At 46.8% G+C, this 18696-nt stretch overlaps 4 protein-coding genes across 4 annotated transcripts; 2 read left to right on the top strand and 2 right to left on the bottom strand.

The window, feature by feature from the left end:
• The first annotated feature begins 1523 nt into the window (after window positions 1-1523).
• stmn4 (stathmin-like 4) lies at window positions 1524-5608 on the top strand. Its single transcript, XM_076170884.1, has 5 exons — window positions 1524-1536; window positions 1846-1941; window positions 2471-2676; window positions 3760-3951; window positions 4211-5608. Exons 1-5 carry the CDS (start codon window positions 1524-1526, stop codon window positions 4268-4270), a joined length of 567 nt encoding a protein of 188 aa, XP_076026999.1. The 3' UTR covers window positions 4271-5608.
• A 252-nt stretch (window positions 5609-5860) lies between these two features.
• il17a/f3 (interleukin 17a/f3) lies at window positions 5861-7018 on the bottom strand. Its single transcript, XM_076170914.1, has 4 exons — window positions 6975-7018; window positions 6608-6816; window positions 6338-6502; window positions 5861-6249 (listed from the first exon to the last, which is right to left on the bottom strand). The coding sequence occupies exons 1-4, from the start codon at window positions 6981-6983 to the stop codon at window positions 6117-6119; spliced, it is 516 nt and encodes a 171-aa protein (XP_076027029.1). The 5' UTR covers window positions 6984-7018; the 3' UTR covers window positions 5861-6116.
• A 2446-nt stretch (window positions 7019-9464) lies between these two features.
• On the bottom strand, window positions 9465-15125 carry mcm3 (minichromosome maintenance complex component 3). The gene is made up of 16 exons (XM_076170913.1): window positions 14934-15125; window positions 14510-14622; window positions 13802-14010; window positions 13586-13716; window positions 13132-13479; window positions 12896-13049; window positions 12657-12788; window positions 12361-12569; window positions 12094-12268; window positions 11875-12001; window positions 11601-11751; window positions 11362-11502; window positions 11151-11263; window positions 10953-11026; window positions 10763-10862; window positions 9465-10656 (listed from the first exon to the last, which is right to left on the bottom strand). The coding sequence occupies exons 1-16, from the start codon at window positions 15006-15008 to the stop codon at window positions 10458-10460; spliced, it is 2451 nt and encodes an 816-aa protein (XP_076027028.1). The 5' UTR covers window positions 15009-15125; the 3' UTR covers window positions 9465-10457.
• Window positions 15126-15803: 678 nt separating this feature from the next.
• Window positions 15804-17968, top strand: paqr8 (progestin and adipoQ receptor family member VIII). The gene is made up of 2 exons (XM_076170887.1): window positions 15804-15947; window positions 16617-17968. Exon 2 carries the CDS (start codon window positions 16676-16678, stop codon window positions 17741-17743), a length of 1068 nt encoding a protein of 355 aa, XP_076027002.1. The 5' UTR covers window positions 15804-15947; window positions 16617-16675; the 3' UTR covers window positions 17744-17968.
• The last annotated feature ends 728 nt before the right edge of the window (window positions 17969-18696 follow it).

Raw genomic sequence — 18696 nt, 5'->3', positions numbered from 1 at the left:
GACCCACAATTCAACCATTTCAACGCATACGAGAAGCCTGAATGTATAAAATACATATGAATGAGTGAGACAGAGAGACAATTCACACCTGAACGATCGTATTCTGCACATATTCACACTCCTGAACGTTGTCTTTCCATTTTTCTGGGTGCATTATCTGCACCCAGTGTGCACGGCGATGATCACCTGTGCAGCAGCTGAGTCAGAGGAAGGCAGCGCGGTGGAGAAGCAGATTTTTTCGGGTTTAATCAGGCCGACAGCAAGACCCCCCGGCGCGCCACCGCCTGTTCCATATTCATACGCAGCACAAGTGTGTACACAGGATCGCTGAGCCGATGATTACTCAGCCGAGAGAAGAGAACTTACGTAGTTCAACGATGCCGCAGCCCCGATTACATGTTTTTAATTGTAAGATAATTAATTGTAAGCGTGTGTGTGCTGGGCTGGAGGAAGTGATCTTGTCAGTGAGGGGAGTGGTTGCCTCCAGGATGACAATGCTACCATCTGTGGTTCATGAAGGCATCACGGGAACGCTTTGATAGAACAGTCACCAGATCTGAACAATTGAACACCTATGGGAGGTTTTTGACCCAACAATGAGCGACTATGTTCCCCCAGCACAGCATTAACAACTTCAAAATCTTTAATTTGTCACCAGTCTAAGGGTTCTTTACATTTTAGATGTAAGGGAGCTACAGATTCATACTTCAGATGTGCATTAATTCAGTGTTGATGAGACCATCTGACTGCGACAGACGGCTGAATTATGATTGAGTTGGGATTATTTGTTTGAATGTATGAATAGTTTCCTTTCCAGTTAAAAAATCAGCTGTGTGTGTGTTCGTGTGTGTGTGTTTGCCATGCAGCAGCGTTCACCTTTGCGTGCTCACACTGCGTATCGCCGCATTGTTTACATGTTTGCAGTCCATTTTTGGCAGGAGGTGAAGCAGTCTGGAGGTTACTGAGGCTGTTGTTGCGTTCTTGTTTATGCGCCCGGCTCTCCGTTTCACACCCTTTTGTCTTTGTCTCTCCTCCCAAAGACATGCGGCTGCCTCTCCCTCACACCACGGCCGCCACGCACTGCAACACACAGAGAGGGCTGACAGGACACACACACCCACACACACACACACATACACAAGGGCTCAGACACTCCCTAAACCTCCAAGCAAAATGTACACCTGCATACAGATTAGTGATGTCTAACTGTTTAATGATTTAATGAATTGCAAATATGGCTCACTGAAGGTCAAGTTGTGATCAATATTGTGTGTGATGGTCTCTCCCTCATTTTTTCAATTTCTATTCTTGATGGTGGGAATGAACTCAGCCAACATTTGTCAGAGACTCCGGGCTGTTCCTCTCGCAAGCAAAGCACTTTTCTAGAAAATTGCTGTCATTGTTCAGCAGCGGCATCATTTCCCCACTAATTCTCTCTCTTTCTCTCTCCCTCTCTCTCTTTCTCCCTCTGACAGAGTGAAAGATCATCCGTTTCCCTGGAGAGTTATCTACACAGTCACACCATGACCCTGGCAGGTAAACGCAGCGACAGCAGAAACTGCACTGCTCCATTTTTTTCCCCCCCTCTTACTCCAACAAGGAGATCAGTTTAAAAAGCTTTGCACTCTTAAATGTATAGATATAAATGAGGGATAGTAATCAAAACAAAAAAACAAACGCTCACACACAATGAAACGCCCGTGGTCATTGTGGTTGTTGAGGAGCAGAGTTGCATCATCGGTTCTTGAGTGCAACATCATCATTCAATTTGAGCCCAGTCAACACAATGTCAAGCTAAGTAGTGCAAGCCTGAGTGTGTGTGTGTGTGTGTGTGTGTGTCCTCAGCCTACAAAGAGAAGATGAAGGAGCTCCCCTTGGTGTCTCTGTTCTGCTCCTGCCTGAAACCACAGACTGCAGAAAAAACCACATACAAGGCAGAAGGTAAAGAGTTTTATTTGTTATTGCTTCTCTCTCGGTGTGTGTGTGTGTGTGTGTGTGTGTTTGCATGGTTTCTAAAGCCATTACACCCATGCACACCATGGTACAGCCACACAGGTGTGAGTCATTCTGGCTGATTACACCTGTTCTATTAGATCTAATCAACCTGATCATAAACACCTGTGAAGGTCTTGCTCTCTCTCTCTTTCTCTCTCTCTCTCTGTTCCACATTACTTGCAAGGACTTAGGCATGAATAGTAACCTCTAAAAGTTGTTTGCAGAGACCTTGTTTGGTCTGGAACTCAGAATAGTTGAGACTTTTTGGGGGATTAACATGCAAACAGACACATTTCCTCCCCAGACAGCTGAAGGTTGATGTGTCGCTCTTACGCTATAAAAATACATTACAGCTTCTCCCGCACGCCATCACTCCTGAAACGGCCCGAACTTCACAGATTGATGATTCGCAGCAGAAGAACACATTTCCTTTGTGATATAAACCCTGGGTAAACATGGCCGTGGTCTGTTGCAGACGCAGTGGACCTGGGCTGGTGTGTCATCAAAGAGGTGGAGGTGATTGAGCTGAACAAGCGGGCGTCGGGCCAGGCCTTCGAGGTCATCCTCAAGCCCCCGTCCTTTGACGGCGTGCCAGAGCTCAACACGTCCATGCCGCAGCGCCGCGACCCGTCCCTGGAGGAGATCCAGAAGAAGCTGGAAGCCGCAGAGGATAGGCGAAAGGTGAGGAGGCCATTTTGTGGGGAACAAGAGAGGAGGAAGGGAGCAGTGTGAAGATGAAGTGAGGGACATCAAAGTACAGGGAAGGGCAATCATGCAAGGACACACACACACACACACACACACACACACACACACACACACACACACACACACACACACACACACACACACACACACACACACACACACACACACAAAGGCTCATATTCATCAAGCAGAGAGTGAGGCGGATGAAAGGTGAGGAGGGAGAAACTTTAGAGCTCCACAGCCCGGCGCTCACATGTCTCCTTCACCTGCCATGACACCAAACATCTCACCAAAACACAGCAGCAGCGCCGCGTTCGCTGTTCACCCCGGAAATAACACCAATGTATCGATTTCACACCCATGCGGGAATTAATTTGCCGACCTTTTCAAACCCGCCAGAAGAGGAGGAGGGGGAGGGGGCAGATGATCCGTCTCAGTGAACACGAGTTCTGCTTTTAGCGAAGCCGAAGATACGTCGACCCCCAATCTGTCCTTTCATTGCATTACCACACAACAACATCTGTGTTGTCGATATGAATAGTCGTCCTGATGCACACTGGGATGTGCACCTGTTAGTGTTCAAGCCTCGTTAGAAAAAAAGCGAAAATTGGCTTTTTGGAAGGAATTCAAGTAGGAAGATGGAGTCATTTTGCAGTACTTTTTGGGGCGTGGCCTGTATGAATGATGCAGAGGGAGGAAAATTATTTAGATTGTATGATTAACATTACAAAGTAGTTATTAGAGCGCCACCTACAGGCTGAACAGAACACATTTAATACATCTGCTCTCCATTAAATGCTGATATTTTGTTCTGCATTTTTTGTATCTTCTCCACCCGTTTTCCATAAATAGAGTTGACACATTCTACCCAAGCCTCCCCACTCATAACTATCGGTAAATGTCTCGAGTGGGTGTAAACACGCTGCAGATAGTCGATGATGTGGGCGGTTCAGAAGATGCAGAGACAAATGATCAGAAGCAAGATTCAAACTCTGAGATGTTCTTCAAAAATCACCCATTGACTCTGTATTGTCCACGCTCTCTGTTGCCCCCTAGTGCCAGGAGGCGGAGCTGCTGAAGCACCTGGCTGAAAAGAGGGAGCACGAGCGGGAGGTCATCCAGAAGGCCTTTGAGGAGAACAACAACTTCATTAAGAACGCCAAGGAGAAGCTGGAGCAGAAGATGGAGGTCAACAAGGAGAACAGGGAGGCTCTGCTGGCCGCCATGCTGGAGAGGCTGCAGGAGAAGGTACGGCCCGGTTGATCTGTTCACCCAGCAGGCTCTTTTAGTATCGACGTCATTATTGCTTGGGTCCACCCACGCTTACCGTAACCAAGCTGTGCTCCAGTTCACTGCAGAGAAGTGGAGATAACGTCTGACTGAAGATCAGGCACAGATCAAATGAGCGGACGTGCGAGACTAATGAGCCGTCATGGTGGAAGATCTAAAGCAGAATGAAGCTCTGTGATCGTGGTTATACATGTGTGTCCGTGTGTGTGTTTGACAGGACAAACACGCAGAGGAGGTGAGGAAGAACAAGGAAATGAAGGAGGAGGCCTGCCGGTAAACGAGTGGAGTGATGGAGCGCAGGAAGAGGAGGAGGAGGAGGAAGGCCATGAGAGACGGAGAAGAAGCAAGGAAATGGAAAAACGGTGCAGGAAATTAAAAAAAGAACTCAAATGCAACACGAGCAAAAGAGGGAAAAGGCAAGTTTTCGTATTTGATGTCTGCTGTAAAGATGAAGATGAACAAGCTGTACTTAAACTGAAATCTCTTTTTTTCTGGCTTTTTTGTAAGAATATTGGCGTTATGGGGGGGAATAAAAATAGAATAAAATGCTTCATTTCATAACTTTTAAAAAAAACTAAAGACTATGCTTGGTTAGAAACAGGAACAAGTTTAAAACAAATAATAAAATAAACTGTCTCATCTGTTGTTCCTTCCATCAGACATAACAGCCTGTAAGTGTTTTTCTCCTCTTTTGCTGACGGTCAGTAAACGCATCACTGAATCCCACTATCGTACCAGCAAGCGATCAGAAAATAACAAAAGCTACTTAAAGCTAATTTATGTGGTTCATGCTGCAATCTAAAAAACAGAATGATGTTTGGTTTATTTTATTTTTTATTTTATTTTGTTTTACGTGTGTGATGAAGAGTTGAAGGGAGATTTGAGATGCTGGACAAAGATCTAGTTAGAAGGAGCCCTATTTAGTCAAAATCTGATAGAAAACTTTCGCACATGCATACACACACACGCCCACATACACACACACACACACACACACACTTCTGCTGTCTCCGAATTGAATTAGTAATTGATTTCCTCTGGGTCCACACTGCTTGTTGGCTCTATCTGGGGACATCTGTGCATTCGTCACTAAATGGATCCTGAACGTAAAATGAAGGTTGGGGTCACGTTTCCTTTTCCACGGCGCAAAACAAAAAAAGTAGTAGAAGAAGAAGCGAAAACCGCATTGTAAAAAGCTTAAAAAAACAGGGAGCTCTGCTGTATTCTGCCATTTCTCGGGCTCCCTGTGAACTTTTAGGTCGTTAAACTTGTAGTGTAGATGTAGATCAGTGACATGCATTTGACTAGATTTAGAGCACTGATTGCACTCTTATTTCATCAAGCACAACACAAAAGCACATATGCATACATGAGGTAGACGGTGAGTAAACAGAAGAGGGACGGTGACACGCAGCTTTGTTTATCCAAGAGTCCGGGTGAAGAGAATTTGATGAAAATCCCACATAAAGAGGTCGTGCTGTGAAATCTAATGCTTGAGTTGTTGAGTCACACTGACTTAATTGCGGTGAATATGTGTGACATATTTGCACTGTAACCGAGGAGTCGTGACAAAGGGTTTGTACTTGCTGTAAGTGTGTGTTGCTGTACTTTATCTTCTTGGAGGCTGGATTGATTGTATGTGTTTGGCATGGTCAGTAAACAGCTTGATTGAACTCACGTCTCTGCTCTGGTTCTCATCATTTTATCACCCAGAATACAGAAAAACAGGAAATATGATGGTCAGATTTTGTCTGCTGGCTTAGGTGGATATTTTTATTTACCACTTTGGTTAAACATCCAATCAAAACCTCTGAAATATCCATTTTAATATTCATATGAGATTCAGCATCTTATACTGTAACACACACTCATCTGGAACATTTTTGGCAATAACGAGAACACACAATCTCTCTTATATTAAAATATATTAAAAAGTTCATTATTTTGAAAGCATTTATTATTACACCACTTCAATAAAAAAACAAGACAATTTTCCGACTCATTTGTGGATTCATAAATGAGCTCGGTTGAATCCAACATAATGATACACACGATCAGACAACCGTTCAGCTCTGGATTAAGTTAGAAAGTAATAAAGCAGACTCACAAACTACCTAAAGACTTCAGAGTGGAGTGGAGTGTGCGACACTCGGCCTCACGCAGGTACAACCCACTGTGATGACCTCCGTGCCCAGTTGGAGGTGATACTTCCTCTTCCTCTCTCCGGTCCTTTTGCTCCCCTTATGCTTTTGGACTCTGTTGAAAAAGAAGATGACGGGTGATTATGTCATCTTATCGTTCAAACGCTGGTAAGTTCTTTTCAGATTCTTGAGTCTCAGCTCACTTGTGCAGCACCAGGACTTGGTAGTAGATGGGTTTGGCTTCCAGGGACATGTCCTCCTCCCCCTCCCCTCCTCCTGCATCTCCTCCCTGGGGGCTCAGGCAGCCGGTGGTCAGGCACTGAGCGTGTAACATTTGTCTGGGAAAGCGGGAGTCATCACAAGACTCTCTGTAGACGGTAGAGAGAAGAGAGAGAGAGACCAGTCAGTCCATTTCCTGTTTAGCAATAACGACCTCATGGTTATGTGGTGCTCCACCCTGAATGATGTCCTACCTGTATGTCCACGGCGACAGAGACATGTTGGCGATATTGGAGGCAGGCACGGTGGCCATTTGAGGCTGCAGCATCGTGTCCAGGAAGAGCTTCACCATTTGTCCCCTCTGTCCCGTCCTGTTCCCCAGCTGTACAGAGACCCTCTGGTCCTTCCTCTTTGCATGTAGCGGCACCGCCAGGCTGAGCAGCACCAACAAAGCTCCCAGCATCTAAACGCAGCAAACAAGGCCCAGCATAGCACCACCGAAGAAGAGGAAACGGTTTAGATCTGCATCAGAACCATAACTGCATTGTAGAGCATCATATCAAACTAATAACAAGTATCCATGGTTACAGATTTACAGAAATCCAAAGTGAACCTACTCACCAAGAACATGATTCTGTCGTCTCACTCACTCGTCTGCCGTGTGTGTCTATGTTCTAGCTGTGTTTATATGCAGGCAGACAGTGTTTGTGTGTGGGTGTGTAGGTGTGTGGATGTGTGTGTGTTGGCAAGGTGTGCGTTGCGGTTCTGCTGACTGTCACATCTTTAGAAGATACACACACGATCTGATCACAAGATAACATTTTGTGTTTCTCTGCAGTAAAAATGATTCCTGATTTTCTGCCCTTTTCTTGATTTCTTCTCAAGTTTGACCCCATTCTGACCTTCTTTTTTAAAACTCTGTCGAGGTGTGAAAATGTTCCCCTTTGACCTGACTTGTTGTGGTAACGGCACTCTGGTGTGTGTAACTTTCACAGAGACAACTTTCCCAAGCAAAAACAGCTTTGAACCTTTTCACGTACGCTTTTTAAAGATTAGCTTGGATCAGATCGAGGCTCGTTTAGTTAATTTGAGACGCCAAATGAAAACAAACTAACGGGGTCGGAAATCAACGCTTCAACAAACTGATCGAGGTTTCTATCTACGTCACAAAGTGGTTTAATTGATTAGAACTCACATTTACACACATTATAGCCGTCACCTATACACCCACTCTGTTTGTTTGTATGTAGGCCAGCAGTGTTTTTGGAATCAGTCAGCACAAACTTCCGTCTAAAACCAAAAGTTCAGTATGACTCAGCCTTATGCACGATGGTAGTGCGGGCGACCTACTAACTGGTGCCAAACTGGATGAGATCAGATTCGGGAAACTGAAAAATGATTATAAGAAGGTTAATCGAATCCAAACAAATCAAATAAAAACGATTGAAGGTGAAGATGTTCAGAAGATCGGTCATGCTTCCCCTCATCACAAACATTTCTCTCTCTGGCAAAATGGCAGTGAATGTCAGGAAACAAGTTTTTTTTTCCTAGCCCTTGTATTATGTTGAAAAGAAATCACGTTGATTATGTTGCGGGTCATTTTGACCCGCACTGTGTAAATCCACTCAAAACAGTAAAAAAATCAGGTTAAACCAATAACAACTTTGTTTTAGATAATATAAACATTGAGAAAAGAGACTAAATTCTAAACAGAATACATTTTTAATTCCAACACTAAATTTAAAAACTATTAAGTTAAAGTTTATCCCTCTTCACAAACACATTTTTTAAAATTTAACTCGCCCCATTTTCTCAGATTTTCAATGTTCAACATTTTCAATGTTCTCCACATGATGGACACAATGTAACCGTGTGTTTTCTGCAGATGAAAACACACGGTTACATTGCTTTTCCCTTTGATCTGTACACTCCAGCTAAAACCAGAATTCCAATGTAAGCATGCAAGTCAGTCTGATCCAGTGGCTTCCATTTCTCTTGATACACGCCTCCCCTCCAAGTTAGTCATGTCCAGCCTAATCCTCTCTATTGGTGGGGATATGAAGAGCTGAAATGCTGATTGAATATCATCAACTCGTGTGACAGCAAATCTTGTAGGACCGGGTGTCATTTTGATGACATTGGAAGATGACAGTCTGCCTAGGCTTTGTTGTGGTGATGTTGACCATTTTATATTACATTATTATTATTATATTATATTATCTTTAGATGCCCATGTCCCCTCTGTGGATGATTATTTCTGCGTTCCTTGATTTTCATCTGATGGAGAGACAACGGCAGACTGTTCCTCTGAATCCTCCTCATCATAGAAAAATAGATAATCTGGGTCATCAATAACATTGTCCTCGGTCTCTAAAAAGATCCTCTGTCTCTGAAATCTCTTCCTCCGCATCACTATCCCAGTTAAAAATCAATGATGAAGCTTCCTCAGCTGTCAACCTTCTGGAGCTCATTTTTGGTGTGTTTGTCAAAGAGGTGACATGAGAATGGTGACAAGGACAAGGGAGAGAAGGTTCAAGGGAGACAAGGGAGAGAAAGTTCCTCCCCTCCACACATCTGGGTCCCTGGGACCCAGACTCAGTCAAAATATAAATAATTGGGGATTTATTTTGGATCTGAACAGCTACTTAGCCACATTAAAGTGTCCGGGTCAAAATGACCCGCCAACATCAACGTAACCAAAATCTGCACAGACCTAACGCTACACTTGAAAGTGTCCAGATTTTACACACCAGTTCATGACCCCAGATGAGGAAAAGTCACAAAATTTCATGAAGAGAAAGAAAGGTAAACCAGTACTTTGATCAACACAAAAACTGAAATGGGTCAAATTGACCCTTAACATAATACAAGGGCTAGATGATGTAAGAGGTTTGAGAATGAGACCCTTTACATTGTATTTAATGAGAAAATGTTTAATATGTTAATTATCAGTGTAGTATTCAGATTAATCTACCCTTTGAATAATGTTAAGAGAAGACATTCAACCATTCATACACTCAAATGTTAAATATAAAACATTTTGAATTGTTTAATAGATAAAGACCTCGACGTGACTATGCATTATTTCATGAACTGGAGTACACGTTTTCACCACAGGAGGGCGACAACGATTTCCAGGCCTGAAAGCACAACAATCTTACGAATCCACTGCTAAAACTGCTATAATTAAACAACCTAACCAAAACGTCATCCTATTCTGTGATGAGAATGATAACAAAACATTTGAGGTGTCAATTAGAAATTAATTCAGACTTTTCGACATCCAAAACAAAAGTAAAACTGAAACTTGGTGCAAGTTGAAGTGAAAGATGCAAGACGTGTGGGGTTTTCTCTCGGCGGTGGTGAGTCACGTCGTGGGTGTCGAGAGCTTCAGGCGTCTTAATTCCTGGATGGTTGGCGGCAGAGGTTGCTGGTTCCACATCCACCCAGGCTGATGTATAACATGAGAAACACTTGGCCTTATCTGTAAGCAATCAGACACTCAGGTAGAAACGGTGCAAAGCCGGAAGTCTGTGGGTTTATAAACTGCGACTGTGGGGACAAATATAGACGCTGTGACACACTACACACACACTACACACACACCAAAGGGAGATTCAGCAGATTTACCGGCACTACATTGGCACAGATATACACTAAAAATGAATCTGGTATTCCCAAGTATGACATTTTATTTATTTTAACAGACAACTGCAGTTATTCTGAAACATTTTATATACAAATTCTGATGAGCGTCAAACAGCTTTACAATGTCCCTGCGGTGATGTTACACTAATCAGGTCGTTATATGAAGTCCACACGTCCACAAGTGTGTAAAGAAGCACGCAGCAACTTCCTCTGTGGCCTTTAAATCGATTGTATGTTTGTCTTGCGCAGAAATAATCAACAAACCGCCAAATCAGCGTCGCCACAATAAAAGGTTTGAACTTATTGGTGCTTCGGCTGGACGACGACAAAACAATCAAAGCCAAACAAGGAGGATAGAACAAAGAAAAGGCAGGAAAACAGAACGCAACACATGAATCTCTGTTTCCTGTAAGTCCACATGATCGAGCTCAGAAACGAGACGAGTCTTCCTCCCCGTTAGATGAGGAAGACGATGTCGTCGGCCACCATGACCTGGTTGTCGTCCTGCATGCGAGTCAGAGCGGCGCGGACCTCGGTCTCCGTGAACGGCTTCTCCCGCTGCTTGTTGACATCCTCCCTGAGGTTCTTCATCTTCACCGACTGGGCGTGAGCCGACTGGAACACGGTGAACAGGGACGACTTGAACTCCTTCAGCCTGGCGGAGGAGAAGAGGAGAGGTTTGATTGGATGACGTGAGCGATCCAAGCGTGTGTGTGTGAATCGGCAAACTTGAGGCGACAGGATGTAGGGACGTGACCCACCTGTCTGCAGAGAGGTCGGGCTGTGATCCAGAGGCAGAGGCGTCCATGGGCTCCTCTTCATCACCCTTAGCTTTGGATGGTTTAGGGGTTCCAGCCTGAACTAAAGGGACACATACATAATCAATACCTCAGACAAATCAATGGAGAGCAGATTTAAGCAGCATGTGTGTGTGTATGTGTGTGCTCTTACTCTGGGGGATCTCCTGGTTCTCACTGAAGTCATACGGGCTGTAGGGGTCACTGCCCTGGGAGCCACGGCGACCCCTGCAGGACAAACAGGGTCAAGACACTCAAGCCTGAATCTGATCAACTAAAACTGCAGCCAAACTGGATTAGAAAAAAATTCCCCATTTCCAATTCCAAAGGGTTCCAGCCTCGGCGTGTTTACCTCTTCCTCTGCGTTTTCTGTGTGCCCTGAGTGGTTGCCTCTTCCTCCTCCTCTTCCTCCTCAGAGTCGGCATCACGGTCCTTCTTGGAACGTTTCCTCTCTTTCTCCAGAACCTAAAGAGAGTCGGAGTGAGTTATTTTTATCTATTTATGATTTATTTACCGTCTTAATTCAAACCGAAGCTCCTGGTTTTGCAGATTTCGCCGCTGACCTTTTTGAAGTAGGCGAACTGGACGAGCTCCACGGCGACCTCAGAGTCCTCCAGCTCCACCGCTTTGCTCATGCGGGCCTTGGCGTGAGCCGTGGACAGACGGATCAGCGTCTCCAGCGTACGAGCAGTCACAGGCGACGTCTGAGCAGGCGAAGGGGAGGAGACGGGGAAAGGTGAGAGGTCGTTCTGGCCAACACGGGTTCGTGTTGTGACGATGTTGTTTTTGGGTTCAAACTCACCCTGGCGAGGTCGGCGCCCAGCTGCTCCTGGCCCCTGAGCCGTGAGTACTCCTCTGCGATGTGATCGGCCGCCTCCTGGGTCAGCACAGGGGTCACGCCCTTAGCGATGTGGATGTACTTCCTCATGAACTCCTTACTCACTATCTTCTCCCTTCAAATGTGGGATTGAAATGAATTAATAAATGGATTTGTGTGTGTGTGTGTGTGTGTGTGTGTGTGTGTGTGTGTGGTATCGTGGTGACCTTTGACCCCTCATCTGACCCCGTTTGCGTACCTCTTCCTCTTGGTCCCGTGCAGCAGGTTGTTGTGCTTCTCGTAGATCTGCAGCTCCTCCTTTTCCACCGCCACCGCGTCCGGATCGTCTGTGGCCAGGACGTCCACCGTCCCGCCGAAAGCCATGGCTGTAACCACGGAAACGGACGTGTATTATTACCACTGAAGCAGGACAGGAAAACGCTTTGACGACGAGGCGTGACTGGCAGCGTGCTCGTACCTGCGCCCTCTTGCTCGCGGGGGTCACGGTAGCGGTGCATCCTCAGCACGTGGTCCGAGATCTCGCGGTCCTGCTCGGCGTCCATCTGATCCAGAACGATGAAGAGGAGGTCGAAACGGGACAGCAGGGAGTCCTGCAGGCCGATGTTCTCCATGGGGGTTTTATACTGATCGTACTGCGGGCGAGGCAAAGCAGGAAGTTTATCACACGGTCATCAGGAATACGAGTGTGTGTCATCTTTCTCCCCACACACACACACACACTCACCCTGCCATAGACGGGGTTGGCGGCTGCCAGCACGGAGCAGCGTGCGTTGAGCCGGGCGTGGATGCCGGCCTTGGCGATGGTGACGCGGCCCTGCTCCATCACCTCGTGGATCGCCGTGCGGTCCATGTCGGACATCTTGTCGAACTCGTCGATGCAGACCACGCCACGGTCGGCCAGCACCATGGCGCCCGCCTCCAGACGACGCTCGCCTTGAGGAGGAAGAGGTCGAGACGTGATGCAAGCGCCAGAATCTCATTGCGTGTGAGTGTGTTTGCGTCTTTAGGAGTGTGTCGTACCCGTCTCCTGATCTGTGGTGACGGCGGCGGTCAGACCCACACCGGAGGAGCCTCGGCCCGTGGTGGGAATGGCTCTGGGCGCCGTGTGGAGGACGTAACGCAGCAGCTGGGACTTGGCGACTGACGGGTCACCTGGAGGAGACGAGTGGAAGAGGAGAGACGCACGTTAGAGAATCCCCACACAGAAACATCACTTTAACACCAATACACCATTAGAGAACGAAGATTAACACACGTACCGATGAGCAGGACGTTGATGTCTCCACGGATACGCGAGCCATTCTCCAGAACCTTCTCCACGCCGCCCAGCAGCATGCAGAGGATGGCCTTCTTGATGTACTCGTGGCCGTGGATGCTGGGGGCCAGGGAGCGAGCCAGCTGATCGAAAACATCCTGGAAACACACGGGAACTTTGATCGACTCTGTTCCAGCTGGAGTTTCAGACCATTTCATGTGCGTGTGTGTGATGGCTTACAATGGAGCGAGACTGACTGAAGCCTCGGATCTTGGCCACGTCGCCGGCGGAGAAGTTGGGCGACGCCTCCTTGTTCATCTGTTTGACGTGGCAGGCGATCATGATGGTCCTGAAGGTACCGGAGGTGAAGCCCCCCTTCTTGCCCGGCAGGCAGCGGAACGTCCCGATGATCTGGATTCGGTCCCCCGGCTTCACCATGTCCACCAGGTCGTTGTCCAGGATGATGTCCACAGAGCGAGGCAGCTGGCCGGCGGGAGCTTTCTCCGGCATCTCCTGGACCGTGATGGTCTGGTGGTCCTTGTAGATGGACAGACCGAACTCCGTCTCCAGTGGGTTGTTCTCCTCATCCTATTGAGAGACGGAGAGAGAGAGAGAGACAGAACTCCAGGATGAGACAAACTTAATATCGTTTGAGTTCAATCTTTGTAGGCTGGGTTAAACCTTCTGAAGTCACCTTGGTGGGGTAGATGGCGGTGGAGGGGAAGGCGTCAAGGGAGGTCATGTCTGTGTACTTCCTCTCCAGCGTCTTCTTGGTGGCAGGACAGTAGTGGACGCTGCGCACCACTTTGGGCCGAACCAGAGAACCTGCAGGAAGAGTGACGGACAGAGTTAAAGGGAAGAAGTGGAATAGAGCGATTGAAGAAGATCGCTGCAGTCTGAGGAGACTCACACTTGGTGATGATTCCCTCCACACACACCATGCTGCCCAGCAGGCGGGAGGTGAGTGTGCGGGGGGTGACGTGTTTGGTCCCGAAGCTGCCCTCCAGCCCGATGTAGAACTCGTCGTACTGCTTGGCGTAGGTGGCGTCCACCGAGGCCACCAGGTCCTTCAGCGCCCGCTGGAACGCCAGCAGCTCGTTAAAGGCGCTGTTCATCAGCCTGGCAGAGGAGGACAGAGAGCATTGAGACAGAAGACAAGACATCATGACATCATAACGGTATGCAGCTGTAGTTATTATATTACATTACATTACGGTCATTTATCAGACGCTTTTATCCAAAGCGACTTACAATAAGTGCGTTCAACAAAGGTAGATAAAAGAACTTCAGGTCACAAGAAATCGTAAGCGCATTTCCTTCCTAAACCAACAACTAAGAGCATAGCTAGAGCTAGAGTAGAAGTGCAATAAGTTAGGTACTATGATGAATGAGGGAAAAAAGGACAAATTAGAAATGAAAGATTAGAAAACAAGAACATCAGACGAGCTAGGACAGAGTAGGTGATGTCCTAAGAGGGAGGATCCGGGTAGTGTTTCTTGAAGAGTTATATACACTAGTAACACTTTTTCTCATTTAAGTGAACATTTGCTGGAAATCAATCACATCATTTACCACAAACGTAAACATATGCAGGGATATTGAAAGTCTAAGCTCTTACTTCGCTGCTCGGGCCTCATGGCGTCTCCTCAGGTCGTTGATGTTGACGATGAGTCGAGCTTTGTTCTCGCTGATCATGTCCCGGACTTTGCTTTGATAGATCCCCTGGTCTTGCTGCAGTTCACAAAAGGTAAACAGACAATACAGTTGAGATTTACTCGTGTTTTAACTTAAACGATTTCTGACAAATGCCTTTATCAAACTTGGAAAGATGCTGCCTCAACTTGTGTCCTCATGTCCACCGCAAAACATAACTGCACTTTCAAACAGGTCGATCACCAGAAATTGCGATATTAACGCGAAGTACATGCAAATAAGAACAATTAAAGGGTAATATTGAGCTCATTAAAAGACTCAAGTGCACCTCTTGTTATGGCCATGGGGTCTATCCCATAACCGTGTTTTTAAACAAAAATCACACTTACGTCGTCATCTAGGAAGTCCAGATAATCCCTCTGAGCCTCCCGCATCTCAAGGTCTTCGAGGACGTCGGTTGTCATTTTGTTCGATTATTTATTTCACTTTTACGAAGCTAAAAAGACAACTTCAGCGACCCTGTGCTCTCTCCTGCAGTGAGACCACGCAACTGAGACGTTTTCGCGCCAGTACGTGCTGGCTAGACGTGCGACGTAACAAACGATTGGACGAATGCGCACGCTCGCGTTTGCATACTCCGCGGCAAAAACGGGTGTCCAATAGGATCGCGGCTGTCAACGCGCGAGCCCGCACTCTTCGACAAATCGCGCGAAAAGGCAGCAAAGAGGGGCCGGGCGCAAACAAAGAGGAAAAGAGGCAGGAGGCTCGTGCAGTTCACAAATGTGACCAGCAGGTGGCGACATACGCAGCAAATGTATGATGATAGTATCGACAATAAACATTTCCTTTCTCTGTTCCTACTTGCTTTACAAAATGACAACAAAACATTCCAATACATAGATAGAATGTATGTATGCCAAAAATATGCTGTATTGTCCCATGTAAAATAATTATCACTAAGCTAATGAACGACCATAAGAGCAGCCTTATATGTGACAAACTAAAGTCTATGATAAATTAAATGAGCTGCAAAAAGGATGTCCCGAACACCAAAAATCATGGTGAATTATATATATATATTAATTTATCTTCTTGAAATTGATTGAGTAAACGTCACAATCACAATGTGTTTCTCAGTCGATCATATTGCGATGATAGCACAGGAAATCAAAAACTAACCCTGGCCACTTTAACCCCGCCCACACCTCAGCTAACCGGGGGCTGGACTGTGCATGATCGCTTTCTGTCCCTAAAGCTTCTTTTCTCAACATGCCGTTCATAGGCGGCTCATAACAACAACATCACTGCTCGGTGCCGTTTCCTGGCGTTGGTTTGAGTCTTTATTCGTTCAGTTTCCCCAGCAGCAGAGACTCAGCGGGACTCAAGCAGTGGGGGAGCAACAGGTGAGTTGACGGATGAGGTGATGGTCGATCAGGAGACACTTAACAATCTCTGCTTTGTAATATAAAGACCCTGACACTCTTTACAGCATGTTTATATATAATTATTTACTTTCTAATTTAAATGGATATATTTGTAGGCAGTTCAAGCAGCTTGTTGTTCTATGGAAGCTTTACATCCTGTACAGTAGATGCAGACAGATTGTGTGTGTGTGTGTGTGTGTGTGTGTGTGTGTGTGTGTGTGTGTGTATGCCAAAAACAATAACAAGGGCAGAGGTAACACATGGGCAGGGAGGGAATAGTGGAGCGCCTCCTGCCCTCAGATGGGTGGTGGGTGTTGGTCTTGGTGTTTCCTCTATAGGCGCTTATTTACCTTGGTGACAACATTGTGTTTTTGCATTCCTCTCTCTCTCTCTCTCTCTTTCCCTCACTCTCTCTCTCACCCTGTGGACCTTATAGGCAGGACCTTTACAGGTTTGTCTACATTGTGTATACCAGTTTCTCCAGTGTTAGTGTGACTGTTAATACTTAAGGTGAGAGGCGGGGAAATGTGTTAGAGTATCATTTGTGTTCTTGGTATTTCAGAACCTTCTCCTTCATTCACATCTCCATGGTAACATTTACTAAATCTGATTAATGCCCTGATCGGCTGTCTTGTTTTCCTCTCACAGGGTTTTGTGGCCCTCAGTCCTCCATCTTTATCTGATCGGTGCCTCTCCACCACACAGCCATGTTAGGGGACATCCTGCAGCGCCTCAGCACCTTGACCCTGAGCGTCAAGCACCGCGGCCGCCTGCCCAGCTTCTTGGACTACTTCCCTTCCTCCCTGCCTCTGCCCTGCCCCACAGTCACAGCCTCGCAGGTCCCAAACCTGTTTCGAGAGCCCTACATTCTGTCCGGGTACCGCCCCGCCAATCAGGACTGGCGCTGCTACTTGCTCAGCCTCTTTCAGAGACACAATGAGTCCCTGAACGTGTGGACTCACTTGCTGGTGGTCCCTTTGTTGCTACTCCGATGGTGGGCCAACGTAGGTGCCCTGGGGTACACCTTGGACGCAAACTCCCTCCCTTTGGCCCTCTTCATGGCCTCTGCCCTCACCTACCTGTCCTTCAGTGTGGCTGCCCACCTCTTCCAGTCTCACTCTGAGATCTCTCACTACTTTTTCTTCTTCATGGACTACGTGGGCGTGGCTGTGTATCAGTACGGTTGCGCTTTGGGCTTTTATTTCTACGCCTCCACGCCAGCTTGGAGAGAAAGCTGTGTAGGGCAGCTGTTTCTACCCGGAGCTGCTTTTCTTGGGTGGCTGTCCTGTGCGGGCTGCTGTTTCGCCAAATGCCGCTACAAGAGGCCGTATCCTTTACAACGCAAAATCTGCCAGCTGATCCCTACTAGCTTGGCGTACGCGTGGGACATCAGCCCCGTGATGCACCGCCTGTTCACCGTTTCCTGGTCACAGGAACAGTCGCTGGTCTTCCACGCCCTCCAGATTGTTACCTTCCTGCTCTCTGCCCTATTCTTCGCCTACCCCGTCCCCGAGCGCCTCTTCCCTGGTCACTGTGACTTTGTAGGCCAGGGCCACCAGATCTTCCACATCTTCCTGTCTCTGTGCACCCTGTGTCAGCTGGAGGCCCTGTTCCAGGACTACGCCACGCAGGGGGGCGGGGCGGTGCAGGTGTTTGAGGAGAGGCAGCTGTGGTGGGCCTGCGCCTCCTTCCCGGCTCTGTGTCTAGTTTGCCTCCTCACGGCGCTCGTCACAATGAGGCACAAACACCAGCAACTGCAGGGAAAAGCCAAGTGAGATGTGTGTGTGTGTGTGTGTGTGTGTGTGTGTGTGTGTGTTAATGTTAAAAATTTACAGTAAACCGTTCTGAAATGCCCACTGAAAAAGAAGAAATGTTTAATCTGCTGTATGGACTGACAAAGTTCTCCTCTCCTCTCAGGATGCCTGCAGATAAAGGATATTATTGTGAATCACGTCCATAATTACAATATGAATGTGTTTATGAATTTACTGTATCAATTAAAAGACCTCATTTGCTTCTGTATTTAGTCTCTGATCATTGAGTGTTGAGGCGTTCCACGGAGATGTTAGAGACACGCTTAAGGAATCTTGTGGGTCGTAGGTCGTAGGTCACATGTGGAGATTGTGCTTTCGCTTTAATCGTTCAGTCGTCATGTGAGGGCTGACAGTTCGACTTCCTATCTGTGGTCACATTTCTTTCACCTGGAGAAGCTTGACAGATCTGAGAGGTGTTGTGTGAGGAGCAGTGGTGTCGGATAAGAATCGCCACAAGAATGACAGAAACCAAACCAGTTCCTCGCTTCTTTGAGTGGACAGCGCCAACATCATGGACGAAAAGAGATGCTTAGTCCCTGTGTGTCCTCGATGGCGAGCCTGAGACAAAGACCTGAGCTGGAACTCATCTTGTCATTTCTTCCCGCATGCACAATAAGTGTTTCTATGCCTGAATAGCTTTGGACCTTGTCATTAACTGTAGCAGCTGGCACACAAGACGATCCATTAATCAGTCTACTTAGACAGGAGGGACGGCCCGGGAGACGGACTGATCTGGACAACACATTTTTGTCTCCACCGTTTTAGTTTTGAAATGTGTTATTTTGATTTCTGGTCTAGTTTTTGTGTCTTTTTTGAGCGTATTTGTTACAGTTTTAGTCAAGTCGGAGGTTCTATTTGCCACAGAGACTCGCTGGTGTGAAGCAAACAGTGTTGTTGCTGAAATCGCCAACAAA

The sequence above is a fragment of the Genypterus blacodes genome, unplaced genomic scaffold (assembly GCF_046128005.1).
Source record: "Genypterus blacodes isolate CSIRO-AG114 ecotype Tasmania unplaced genomic scaffold, CSIRO-AGI_Gbla_v1 ptg000233l_1, whole genome shotgun sequence".
Classification (NCBI taxonomy): domain Eukaryota; kingdom Metazoa; phylum Chordata; class Actinopteri; order Ophidiiformes; family Ophidiidae; genus Genypterus; species Genypterus blacodes.
Note: the sequence above shows the minus strand (reverse complement) of the source record. Positions and strands in the feature narration are given on the sequence as shown.

Excerpts from the sequence above, each read along its gene's own strand:
- paqr8 (XM_076170887.1), top strand. The coding sequence starts at position 16,676 with ATGTTAGGGGACATCCTGCAGCGCCTCAGCACCTTGACCCTGAGCGTC.
- il17a/f3 (XM_076170914.1), bottom strand. Across the intron at positions 6,503-6,607 it reads CTGTCGCCGTGGACATACAG|AGAGTCTTGTGATGACTCCC; the intron begins GTAGGACATCAT and ends TACCGTCTACAG. Across the intron at positions 6,250-6,337 it reads CAAGTCCTGGTGCTGCACAA|AGTCCAAAAGCATAAGGGGA; the intron begins GTGAGCTGAGAC and ends CTTTTTCAACAG.
- mcm3 (XM_076170913.1), bottom strand. The coding sequence starts at position 15,008 with ATGACAACCGACGTCCTCGAAGACCTTGAGATGCGGGAGGCTCAGAGG. Across the intron at positions 14,623-14,933 it reads TGGACTTCCTAGATGACGAC|CAAGACCAGGGGATCTATCA; the intron begins GTAAGTGTGATT and ends TGTGAACTGCAG. Across the intron at positions 12,269-12,360 it reads CCAACCCCGTCTATGGCAGG|TACGATCAGTATAAAACCCC; the intron begins GTGAGTGTGTGT and ends CCTCGCCCGCAG.
- stmn4 (XM_076170884.1), top strand. Across the intron at positions 1,942-2,470 it reads AACCACATACAAGGCAGAAG|ACGCAGTGGACCTGGGCTGG; the intron begins GTAAAGAGTTTT and ends GGTCTGTTGCAG. Across the intron at positions 3,952-4,210 it reads TGGAGAGGCTGCAGGAGAAG|GACAAACACGCAGAGGAGGT; the intron begins GTACGGCCCGGT and ends TGTGTTTGACAG.